Source organism: Aedes albopictus, chromosome 2 (genome assembly GCF_035046485.1).
Source record: "Aedes albopictus strain Foshan chromosome 2, AalbF5, whole genome shotgun sequence".
Classification (NCBI taxonomy): Eukaryota; Metazoa; Arthropoda; class Insecta; order Diptera; family Culicidae; genus Aedes; species Aedes albopictus.
In genome coordinates, this window is record NC_085137.1 from 183,446,028 (window position 1) to 183,459,467 (window position 13,440).

The 13,440-nt window shown below is 38.7% G+C and overlaps 1 protein-coding gene across 1 annotated transcript; it reads left to right on the forward strand.

Moving 5' to 3' along the window:
* Positions 1 to 959: 959 nt before the first annotated feature.
* Positions 960 to 3,169, forward strand: LOC115260918 (serine protease inhibitor 28Dc-like). Its single transcript, XM_029862275.2, has one exon. The coding sequence runs from the start codon at positions 1,514 to 1,516 to the stop codon at positions 3,005 to 3,007; it is 1,494 nt and encodes a 497-aa protein (XP_029718135.2). The 5' UTR covers positions 960 to 1,513; the 3' UTR covers positions 3,008 to 3,169.
* Positions 3,170 to 13,440: the final 10,271 nt, after the last annotated feature.

Genomic DNA, 13,440 nt, shown 5'->3' on the forward strand with positions numbered 1-13,440 from the left:
CATCTCGGGTGCATTGCTATGTGAGTGCGTATTGTGAAAACAAATCGTGTTTTTTGTCTTGCGATTGATCGGTAAAATCGGAATCTTGCTTGTTCTACGATTATCGCGACGCGTATTTCCAATGGTGTGAATCATATTACCTACCATAGGTGACTCCCAGGTTCACGCCCTATCTTACCCTACTAACAAATACTCCTTCCCGAGACAACTGTGGGGATGCTGTGTATTCCACGGTTTCTAGTAACAACGGTTGTCGAACTAACATGCCTTCCCTCTCCCAACGACCGTAAGGACGTGGCCAGCGCCGTTATTGACTTTCAAATATTGAACTCTGGAATTGTGCACATTGAGATTGTGTATCTTGTCCGAAGCACCATTCAATGGTTTTCTGTGCAAATTCGATTATTCTGGTCAATCACGGAGTAGCAACTACGATGTGTATGGTATGTGTATCTTTGCTTTGCTTTTTACTGTACTCACAATTTGAGTCTCAAATCCAATACGACCAAAAAATAATCTTCATACACCTTCCGCATTCGGGTCCCTTGAATGTTAGGTTGTGGCATTCAATGGATTTATTGTAAAACAAAAAAAACTTCAGAGACACTGGTATGCTGCACTGATCGAGCGTATACTGCACTTAGAACGCATCATACACAGTGCCCACAATTGAATCAAATGTAAACGTTGACCACTTGCGTCAGTTGATCTTATTCCCTCCAGTTATTGTGTAGCATCAAACCTGATGACTGCATAACGACGTTTTCATTTGTCTTAGGACGTCATCTATCCCTATGGTCGAAAACTTCTACTGATAGTTGACCGACGAGCCCCACAGTGCGTCATCAATTCAATCCAGTTTCAATCTTCCACGCTTCGCTGAAGTCAACACATGATGGAACTTATAAGCCACGATCACTTTCGGGAACTCCAGTTCGTTCCGCCACCTACGCATGGAATAACAAATTATCGATCACATTGGAAATCCTTTCGCGGCGTGATTTGCAGATTTGGAATCATCATCAGGATTTTCCTCCAAACGCTACCCAGCCAGCCAGCAGGGGGTTTTCCCGTGCAACACAGCAGCTGTAACCAACCCGCTAAACCCGCCAAGCGAGTTCCCTGGAGAGAGAGAGAGGAAGGGTGAGATCGCGTCAAAGAGACCGCAATCCGCGCGATCCGTTCTACAGCCAGCCGGTTTTGAGTGCGAGAACGCTGAAACACTGTTGACTGTCGCCGAGCTTAGTGTTTGTGACGTGAATATGAATATGAATGGTAGTTGAGCTCTCCCGTGCTCCATTCAGCTTGGGAGCAGTTAAGTGCACAGTCAAAGCGAATGTGCGAAGCAAGTAGGAAGTGTCGTTGGCATTGCGGCATCCTCTGCGGTGAATGCTGATATAGAAGAAGACTGATAGTGCGCTTTCGCGGTTCATTAGAGGCGAGTTTCGTATCAAGAAGACGGTTTTCCCTGCCGATTGGAGGTCGGTTGTGCTCGCTAGTGTAGTGATAAATTATGATTACAAGAAATCGTTATGTGGCAGCTGTGGTGGTAATAGTGTTCAGTTCACATCTGGTCAACGCCCAAAACCGAGCAGGTTGGGTGCAGAACCCTCCTCAGAATGCAGTCTACTCGCAGCAGCCAACTGTGCCGCAATCAGGGCAAATCTATTTCCCAGATGGCCAAAACATTAGCCCAGCGAGGGCGCCTTCACCTGCACCGCCGCCACCGCCACCAGCACCTGTCTATAGCCAAGGTCAAACACAGTTCCAGTATGACGCAGCATCTTTTGCCGTCACTGAACTCGCCAGACAAGTTGGAGCGGTTCTTGGTCAACAAAGCAATGCGGCTGTGTTCTCACCCGTTAGCATTGCCTGTGCTCTATCGCTTCTACTGCTCGGAGCAAGGGACGAGACTCAACGGGAGCTGATGCAGGTGCTGAACTTCTATCCTAACGACCAAGACCCCAACTCAATCCACCGCCAGTACGGTCGACTACTGCAGGAAATTGCATCCACAGAACCCGATGCATATCCAATTGCCTGGCGGAGATCCGATCGGTGCAGCGATGAAGAAGACGACGACTACAGACAAGAAAGTCAAATCACACACCTAGCGAATGCCATATTTGTACAGAAAGACTTGAAAATTGATAACAACTTCGTTCACTGGTCAAGAACGTTCTACAACAGCTCAGTGAAAAACTTAGATTTCGCCAATAACCCTCATAGGTCAGCATATCAAATCAATCGATGGGCCAACGATAACACCTTCGGTAAAATTAACCAGATCGTATCAAACTCCATCAGTCCCGATACGCAGATGATCGTGGCTAATGCGTTGTACTTCAAAGGCCTCTGGAAGGAGATGTTTGAAAAGCAAGCCACTGGCTACAAAAAGTTCTACCCCGATGGACACGCCAACCCCTCAACGGCCAAGGACGTTCTCACCATGGCTGCGATCGGCTGCTTCCCCTACTTCGACTCTCCGCAGTACGACGCCCGAATCGTAGGGCTCCCTTACCAAGGCGACAAGACCGCTCTCTACATCATCATACCAAACAACTCCTCCCGCCAAAGAATGCAGCAGTTCCAGCAAGGCCTCACCGCCAAAGACATCGGAACCATGGTGTCACAAATGACCGTCCGCAAGGCACTGATCCAGATCCCCAAGATGAAAATCTCCAACACGATCAATCTTCGGGACGTGCTCCAGCAGCTGAGACTTCGTTCGATCTTCAACCCATCGAGCAGTAACCTGTCGGCGATGCTGGACCCCAACGCCAACCAAAACGGACGTCAACGCCTGTTTGCTAGCGAAATCGTCCACAAGGTGGAACTGGACGTGAACGAGATCGGTACCGAGGGAGGAGCCATCACGGCATCCACCATTTTCCGGTCGCTGCCGTCGGTGCAGATTCGGATCGACGCCCCGTTCCTTATGCTGATCGGCCACGACGCCACCCGGTTGCCGCTGTTCTATGGTAGCATCTACGATCCGACCGGTTGATTCGAGTGCAATAATTTATTGGAAATGCGAGTGCTTTGTGTCCTGGGTGTGAGTGCTTGATTGCGACGGAATGATTCAACGTGCAATGTGTGAACCTGTGATTTTTTATTATCTAGTAGTATCGAAAATGAATATAAATACAAAGAACAATACTCATAAAAATGTTGTTTGCTTTGCTTCTGGTTGAAAGAGACATGGTGATCGATGGAATGTCGTTACAACTTATTGGGGATTTTTCATTCTAATTGATCGGATACGTAATAATAGAGTTGAGTGTTGACAAAGTGACATAAGAATGTTTATTCTGATCAAGCAAAGATCGAGCAAAAATTTAATATATTGGCATGACTGCTTTGTGTGTTCTAAATCTTTTTAAGAAGCTGTAGAAATTCGAAGTGATAATATGCAGATGCTATTAAAATACATGTTTTCGCATGACCTAAAATTAAACATTGTGATCTTCGGAGAATATACGGGTACGCAGCAAGACTATGTTGTAATAGTTTCTATTTCCAATCGGTTCTGGTACTGATTGTGATGGAATTTAGCTTGACTGACTTGGTATAGAGTACCATGCATAGCAGGCACGAATGCCATACGATATACACATGAAAAACAATCGTTGGTTGAGAAAACACTCGGTTAATAACTGCGGAGGTGCTAAAAAAAACACACCCTATGCTGAGAAGTAGGTTTTACCCAGTTGGGACGTTGTGCAAAGAAGAAGAAAAAGAATACTTACTTACTTTCAGTCATGAAGGCCGAATTGAAAGATCTAGGGGGTCCGGGTATAATGAACTACACCCCTGTTTTCTTCCAAACCACGGAGTTTTAAGTTAAAAACTTTTTGTAACTTCTCATCGTAATAGGCTGTTTAATAGGTTGTCCCAAAATTGCACATGGTCAAGAAGCCTGGGGGCTCACCCTGCAAATGATAGCTAAGGGTGTTAGAAACAAACTTTTGTAAGACGGCAACTTTCAGAAATGACGTTTAGAGGTCGCCCCGGCGAGATTTTTCAACAACGGCCATTTTTCGTAATAAATTTCATACAAATATTTTTTACCGTACAAAAATGGCAATACCCACTATTTTTATATTTTTTACATCTTGATATCCATACTTCTTGGGAAAAATAATGAACGACATGTTTTGCAGGTAACTTTTTGATACTGAATTTTTGAAATTACTAAAATTTGTCATTTTTTGATATACTGTGCATTTTACCCATCATGGCAGCATGGCGTTTTTTCTATCCGTTTTAGAGTTATTCACAATTTACTATTTGGTGAAATTTGAATTTTTATGTATTTTTCCTAAAATGTCACATAAGAATTTTCCAAAAACACATACAAAGTAAAAAAATCACGTATGCTCAACAAGTTTTTGTCTTGATTGTGTTATGGAATTATGGTGACATCATTAATTGATTTTGATTTTTTGTTATTCAATCCCTCCATATAGAAATTAACTAGCAAATATTTAAAAAAAAGCTAGCTCTCTTGACATGCTTCGTACTGCCTATTGATTTTTTAAAGATATTCTCCACAAAATGTTGAGCTATATTTTTGCGTTTATCTTACTTTCCTGTCGATATTCTCAATTATTTTCTACACGATGACGTATGAGTCCAGGACCAGTAAAACAGCCCATGAAACAGTGGCAAAGTGAATAAAGGCGAATACCTTGATCCATACCAAATTCAAAGTGCGATTACGAACATCTTACGTAAGAATTCCAATATTTATTCTAATTCCAGACATTCTAAAAAAACAGAGCATGTCTTTTTTGACATTTACTGACTTGAACTATCTTATCAACACCGAAAATAAGATACACCGAGGCAAATTGAAACGGGTGGGATGAGATGGACAAGTGACGTCATTTTTATCGTCCTATATGTTGACCAAAATGATAGGAACTACTAGAACGTTTTATTCATGTCGTTGAACTATTTGAACAACATCATTGAAAAACAAAATCGGCATGTTTTGCGGAATGTATCGCCTTCTAAATGGTATACAGTCGAACCTCCATGAGTCGATGTTCCTTGACCCTTGGAGGCAATTTTTTCCATACTGAAAAATAATTTCTGGGTTACTATGATGGTTCCTTCAAAATGCCTCCAAAAGGATTGCTGTTCCACAACTCGATATTTCCATGAGTCGATGGTCCCTTCAATATCGACTCATGGAGGTTTTACTGCACAAGATGTGCCATGCGTTTGATTGTCTATTATGCTTGTATAAACCATTGCCAGTACATAACCGTTAAAAATGCCATGGCCTACTGAGGCATCTCAAAATGGTACCTAATGCTAAAGTTTCTCGCTAGTAGGTACCTTTTTGTATCAAAGAAAATGGTTTTGCCAACGGAAACAAAAATTTAATAAATAATGCCACCATAATTCCTAAACACAATCAAAATAAACTCTTGTTGAGCATACGTGATTTTTTACTTTGTATGTGTTTTTGGGCAGTTCTTTTGTGATTTTTTTTAAATACCTAAAAATTCTTATTTCACTAAATAGTAAATTATGAATAACTCTAAAACGGACAGAAAAAACGCAATGCTGTCTTCGGCAAAGTTTTTCCTCATAAAATTGTCTATCTTTTTTTGGAAATTGTTTTAAATTAGCATTAAGTTCAGATACTTTTTATGATGAGTAAAAGGCACCCCGAGCAGAAGAAAAAAGCTCAATAATAGCATATTTTGATATGGAGATCAAAAAGTGATATTTGTTTGTTTGAGATAAGAGGTAAAAGTACTGAAAATAATATTCCAATTTTACTCCTAGAACATCATCATCATATATGCACATTTAGCTCTTGGTAAGATCTAACCAATAGCAGTGAGCTATTCGATTGATCTTCAAATATCATATTTTGCTATTGGTTAGATGGTTCAAGAACAAATTTTTGCTATTATTTTCAGTACTTTTACCTCATATCTGAAACAAACCAATATCACATTTTGATCGTCAGTACTTGAACTCTGCCCGGGACAGTATATCAAAAAATGACAAATTTTAGAAATTTCAAAAATTCAGTATAAAAAAGTTACCTGCAAAACATGTCGTTTATTATTTTTCCCAAGTAGTATGGATCCATATCAAGCTGCAAAAAATATAAAAATAGTGGGTATTGCCAATTTTTGAACGGTAAAATTTGTATGAAATTTATTATAAAAAAAGCTATTTTTCAAAAATCTCACCGGGGCGACCTCTAAGCGTCATTTCTGAAAGTTGCAGTCAAACAAAAGTTTGTGTCTAACACCCGCAGCTATCATTTGTAGAGTGAGCCCCCAAGCTTTTCGACCATGTGCAATTTTGGGACAACCTACTGTTTAACCTCACGCAAATCTGCCAGGAAAAGGCCTACTTTTGCGCACCAAATTGGCGTTCAAAAAAAAAAAAGCACTGATTAGCGCTGCGTAGTGAACCATTACAGAACTGTTGTCAGCTTTGATCAACATCTTTGAAAATTTGTGACAACTGCACAGCATAACCTGCTATGTTCAGACTTTCTTAAACATGGCTATGAACATACGTACACTCCCGTTCAAAAGTTTGGGGTCACCCCCTCAAAAACATGTCATTTTTTTAGGCCCATATCTCCGCCAATTTGCGTCCGATTTCAAAACCCTAGGTTTCATTCAAAAGATAATAAGTCAAAGAAACTTTGAACATGATTTAAAAGAAACTTTTTCAAAAAATTTTGTATGTAAACTTAACCCAAAGTTGCCAAATTTTCTAAAAAATGAATATAAACTTACGGCAGTGTCGCTGGAAGTTGGGTCGACCAAATTTTAAGATGAGAGCGGTAATATGACCCATTTTCTATTAGCTTTCAACTGCTTTTTACAGAACTTAGCTAAAAAATCTAGAGAAAAAGTTATTAAGTAAATTAATCCTTGATGTCATCGACCAAAAATTTAGGGTCACCCCTCAAAATGATGTATCGGCCAAAAGTTTGGGGTCACTATCGTAAAACATGGAAAAGTGATTTGTTGATATCTTTGTCATCTTTCATTCAATTTTATTTCTTCTTGGCTTATTTGAAACAAAATGAATGATACTTACTGCATAGACATTGAACCCCACATATTTGTTGAAATTTACATACTAAAACTTAACGTAAAGTTGCATCATTTTTTGAAGCGTGGTAAAATGTGCTAACTTAACATAACATTTTTATATACAAAAATCGTTAAATACGTTAAGTTAAAGACATCAAATGTAAATTTAGTTAATTATCTTCGAAATGAGCCAAAAATAATTAAAATTGAACTATAGATAACGAAGATATCACCAAATCACTTTTCCATGTTTTACGAAAGTGACCCCAAACTTTTGGCCGATACATCATATTGAGGGGTGACCCCAAACTTTTGGTCGATGACATCAAGGATTAATTTACTTAATAACTTTTTCTCTAGACTTTTTAGCTAAGTTCTGTAAAAATCAGTTGAAAGCTAATAGAAAATGGGTCATATTACCGCTCTCATCTTAAAATTTGGTCGACCCAACTTCCAGCGACACTGCCGTAAGTTTATATTCATTTTTTTGAAAATTTGGCAACTTTGGGTTAAGTTTACATACAAAATTTTTTGAAAAAGTTTCTTTTAAATCATGTTCAAAATTTCTTTGACTTATTATCTTTTGAATGAAACCTAGGGTTTTGAAATCGGACGCAAATTGGCGGAGATATGGGACTAAAAAAATGACATGTTTTTGAGGGGGTGACCCCAAACGTTTGAACGGGAGTGCAGTTTGATGAAAAAACTTCGTTAAAAACTATCCTCAAGCGGTAATTCATGAAATTGCAACAGAACTTGGCCCCCGCCAAGGGCGTCAGCCTCAGATCTTCTGGGAAATACTTTGACTAAACTTCAGAAGAAATCTATGGTAAAGTTACTGGAAATTGTGGTCAAACCAACTGAACATATCATTTTTTTTTGGTTTGTATTTCTGTGTATTTTAACTAAAGCTAATTCTACACTTTTACACTGAACATATCATCAAAAATGAGTAGAATAGATCGTTTGAGGTTTCTTGAAACCCCCTTAAACTAAATTAAGTGTCTTTTAAAACTAAATGCAGTTCAACAAAAAATTCAAAAAAGAAAAAAAAATATCACAAAAATACTGTGAGATATCTTGAAGAAAATGATGTATCATTTATGTAAGGAATCTGAAATGTAATTTCTAATTATTGTGCTGGGCTTAATAAGTTTCTTGAAAGGCAAAATATGTTCCTACTTACATATACTCATATAAGAAAATCGACGAGAATTTGTTTCTACAAAACAGGCATGGTACACAAATTACGTAACGCTAAAATCGGCGATTTCAGACCCCCCCCCCTCCCCCTTGTAACGCTTTTTGTATGAAAACCAAAAATAGTTTGTATGGCTCGTAACGCTAAGCTAGATCCCCCCCCCCCCTCCCCCTTTAGCGTTACGTAATTTGTGTACGATATCACACCAAAATCCAGCTTTTGAAAACCTTTGGAAAAAAAATGAATAACTAAATATTTTTGAAATATATGTAAAAATGTCCAATTGTCGTGGGGCGCCAATCTGTATGCTTGCCAAGGGCGCCATGGAACCACGCTACGGCTCTGACCACGCTACGGCTCTGAAGGTGAGGGTTCGATTCCTGCTCCGAGCGATGAAACTTTTCGCAAGAAATGTTTCTTACTCGTATCCACTGGTGTTCGTAATATATGTCGTGTCCGTTTTCTAGTGTTAAGTTTCGTTCAGTCTGTACAGCTTCTGGCTGAAGACGGTGTCCGTGTCTTTTAATTCATTTGGAATTTTCAGGATTTCTTCAGCTTCTTAGGGGATGTGCATAAACAACCCATCCCTCCTCCCACGTTGAAATTTGTACGGAGCGTAGACTTGGGCTTTGGTCAGATCAACCCAAAAAGTCAACGTGGTTTATGAATAGTCCCTTACAGGGCTATATTCCATAATAAATTAGCTATTACTTCGAAATTTTTCAAGGGATTAGTGTAGAACATCTTGCATGCACCTTAAAACCGATCATCACTAAAGTGCATAATTTCCAGACTACACCAAAAATGTGTAACCCTTGCACATTCACAAAATCAGCTCCTGCGTCCACAAAATCGTGAAAATCGCAAATAATTTTGTACGGCAGTCTAGCTAGGTTTACTAGTGACCTTGGTAAACAAAAAAATATCGACATTTTGCATCTAGAAGAGTGTACCAGCTGTTTTTATGAATGTGTTACTGTTACACATTTTTGGTGTAGTCTAGAAATTATGTACTTATGAGTAGGTCTTACACATTCTAGGTGTTGAGCGTTCTTAGCGTGTCGATTGCTTCAGTAACTGTTCCATGAATTACTTCAGAAGATCTTTAGCCATTAGTTCAGAAATTATCCAGAAAATAACGAAGGATTAATTTCGAAAACCGTCACTGGATAACTTAAGAGATTTCTTCAGTGATTCCTTGAAAAATGGGATTTTTCAAGAAATTCTGCTAGGAAATGCTTTCCTAGATTCCTTTAGAAAAGTCATTGCTCCCTTTGGAACTTACTCCAGAGCTTTCTAGATATTGCCCCCAGAATTTCAGAACCTCTTAGTTTAATCTCCCTTGGATTCCTGACGAAGTTGCTCCATGGATTTCTTTAGAAAATCCTCCACAAATTCCATTAAAAAGTCCTCCATTGATTCCTTTCGATTTTTTTTTTCAGAACATCTTCCATGGATTGCTTAAGAAATTTTTATACAATCCAGATTTTTCCTCAAGAACTTTTTCTGTTAAGTCAACTTTGAACTGTTGTATCTCCGGATTCAATAAACCGAATGCAATGAAATTTTGAGCGTTTATGACTCGTACAATGAGCTTTCAGAAAAGCTCAACTTAACTTGAAATTATTAACAGGGAAAAAAAAAAGTTACAGCGATTTTATTTATCTTATGATATTTTAGTAAATTGGTCTAATTTTAAAATGCTTTCCATGACTTTTCACATTTATTGCTGGTTATTTTGTTACTTCCTTTCAAAACATATTCATATTACTGTCACATTGAGGGAATTCGAATAAACGATAATTTCCATCTCGAATTTTGAAGCGATGTTGAAATTTTTGATTATTTGGTATTTTATCAGAAAAATAATCTAAACGCTATAATGTTATACCGTGTGGACAATTTAAGATTATGTCAAAATTTTTTCAAAGCTAATCATATAAGTCATGAGGGGGTCTCCTAGTGGTTAACCATAGCTTAGTGGTTAAGGCTATGGATCGCTAATCCGGAGACGGCGGGTTTGATTTTCGTTCCGGTCGGGGAACTTTTCTCGACTCCTTGGGCATAGTGCATCATTGTCCTTGCCTCACAGGGGCAGGCAAAGAAAGCCTTTCAATCAATAACTGTGGAAGTGCTCAAAGAACACTAGGTTGAAGCGTGGCAGGCCAAGTCTTAGTGGGAACGTAGAGCCACAAAGAAGAAGAAGATATGTCATGAACGCTCGGAGTTTCATTGCCTTTGTTTCATTGAATTCGGAGATATAGCAGTCCATTTTTGACTTTTCTAGACTTTTTCTAGAATCTTTCTTACTTTATGTAGAATAGTCCGATTTTTCCTAAAATTTTACCTTTGATACACAACTAGTTGATCAACTTACAGTAAAAGTTTTAGATCTTCGATGGTTTTTTATAAAAAGTTATAGTTATTTGACCATTTTTTGAAAAGCGAAAATTTTACATGTCTAAATACAAATACAAACTCAAAGTTGGCTACGAATAATTATACCTAGTTTGGATGTTCACCGAACCGTAATGTGAAAATTTCACAGAATCCGGTAACGTGTTTGTTCTCACCTAGGTTCTCACCCAATTTTCAGTGAAATTTTGACAGTTAGATTGTTTTTTAATGTATATTACAAAAGGATCTGCGAAAGCATGTTTTACAGATGAAATTCGGTGAAACCTTTCACAGAATTTTGCGATTTATTCTTAGTGGGTATATATGAAAATGTAGTGGCATACGTGGTACCGCGCATAACTTGCGAACAGTTGGTCCGATTTAAGTCGTCTGAGTTTTGTTCGATTAGTTACACCAAGGAAGGTTTTTTTAATTCTTCAATCACTTAACCTAATTTACAGCTCTATTGTCCACTAGGGCACTGCGTGAGCGATTCCAATTGGAAGCTGTACTTACACTTTGTACAGCGCCTAAATGTACGACATCGAACTGGTGGCCGTTGCGCTGCTTTCACTTTCTACCCTATAATGGTGGAATGGGTTCCATAACATTTACTCGAAAACCATTTATCCGAATGTAACATATAACAGAATGCCAAATACCCGAATGCGACATTTACTCGAATAGTTCATTACTATGTACAAATTATGATTTTGTGAATAAAGTTCACTTATTTTGTTCAATTTAAAGAGTACATGTATTATTTTGAAAAGCATTTTGAATATCAAGTTCCTCAAGAACCCATTTTATCAAATTTTCTCTGAAATGATCCGCGATAGGAATTCGCAGGACATATGCTTGAATAAAACTCATCACTGCAGCTTACATTTGTTGTGTTAATGCTGTTAGCGTTCACTCTACATATTACCCCTTCTTTGATTCATAAGCTGTTCTTTTGATAAGCAAAGAACAGTTTATGATTTAAAGAAGGGGAAATCTCTGTTTGTAGAAAAATAGTCATTAGCTCGAAACGATTAGAAAACAGCCCTCGGAAAATCAAAATATCATTAGAAAAAAAAATGACTGAGAAGTTTGCTGATTGTTCACCAAACAGAACATCCTATTATTAGAAGAAGGAAAAAATCTTAGATGTTGACTTGGAACCCATCACTCATTCATGTAAGTGTGTAATTCAAAAGAACATCATATAATCGAAAGAAGGACAAAACTTATAAGCATCCCAACGAACAATGGTAGCTGAATAACAGCTTATTCAATCAAAATTTCAAAAATTAAGCTTATGAATGGCTTATTCTTCTATTGTACAGCAACAATGTTTTTTGTGCAGTTAGTAGTTCGAACGCCAACAAAATATGCAGCAGTGCAACTCGAAAGAACAGCCTTTGAAGAGAAGAAGGGAAAATCTTCGAAGGATAGGTAATAGTTTGGCCACCAAACAACACAGAGATACTATGTCTGTAAAAGAAATTCTACCCCCTTATCCCGAATGCCATGGCCTGAACGCCATCAAAACCTCGAATAGGACATTATTCCAAAAGCCATTTCCTCGAATGGGTCATCACCCCGATAGATAAGTATAATAGTTCCCTAAAGGATATAGGTAGAAAGATGGATTCACCGGTCTCCTTTGGAGTTAGTAGTTCGTCCACAACAAACTGTATAACATTTCAACTCCAACTCGAAAAAGAAGCCTCTTATGAAAAGAAGGAATAAATTCTATGGAGAAATGACCAGTTTAGTCAGTACCAGCATTAGCGGAGCCAGCTTTTTCTTTTTTCTTACTCACTCTCCCAAACATGCAAGCGAAAGAGCGAGATGAAAGACGGGGCAAGCTGCCTCCTCTTCTATCTTTCTCTTTCTCGTGTATGTTTAGGAGAGTGAGTAAGAAAAAAGAAAATGCTGGCTCCGCCAATGAGTACCAGCCGACCAACTCATCAACAGTTCACGATTGGACAATGTAAAATCGAAAGAACAGCCTATTTTAAAAAGAAGGCAAATCTTAGAAGAAGTGGATAATACTTGCGGTATGGCTGCCAGTTTGTGATCGTGTATATAAGTGTATATAAGGTGAAGATATGACGAAGCTATACCTCGAATTTTCAAGAGCACAAATCTGAAGAACCAAATGTTGGTTTTCGCTGAAAAGTTGATCGTTTGGCCACCCCCAGCGGGTTACCAATCGATCAAATTTTTAGCGCAAACCGACATTCGGTTCATCAGATTTGTGCTCTTGAAAATTCGAGTCGGGCTTCGTTATATATTCACCATAAGTAGCTCATTTTGCTTTTTGGGCGACCTCCCGATTGATTCGGATTGGCGTTCGGGATTGGATGGAGCCGTAAAAGAACAGAATATTAACAGAAATCCTTTGATTAACATAGCATTGTGACCGCCAGTTAGTCCTCTACCAGAGTGCTTGATGATCACTCAGTCTGATGATTATAAGGTCTAACCAAAGCCTGCTTTATGATACCGGGCCATCATATGGGGATCAAGTACATATTTTTTTTCGGGTAAGTGTCGCATTCGGGTAAATGTCGTATTCGGGTAAATATCGTATTCGGGTAAATGTCCCATTCGGGTAAATGTCGCATTCGGGTATTTGTCGCATTCGGGTAAATGTCATTCGGGTAAATGTCATTCGGGTAAATGGTTTTCGGGTAAATGTTATAGAACCGGGACACCCAGAACTAGTTTCGGGACACTACTAGTCTGAGGCTATGTTCTTACGAATCGATC

What these genes read in the sequence shown, in the direction of transcription:
- LOC115260918 (XM_029862275.2), top strand. Translation starts at nt 1,514, where the DNA reads ATGATTACAAGAAATCGTTATGTGGCAGCTGTGGTGGTAATAGTGTTC.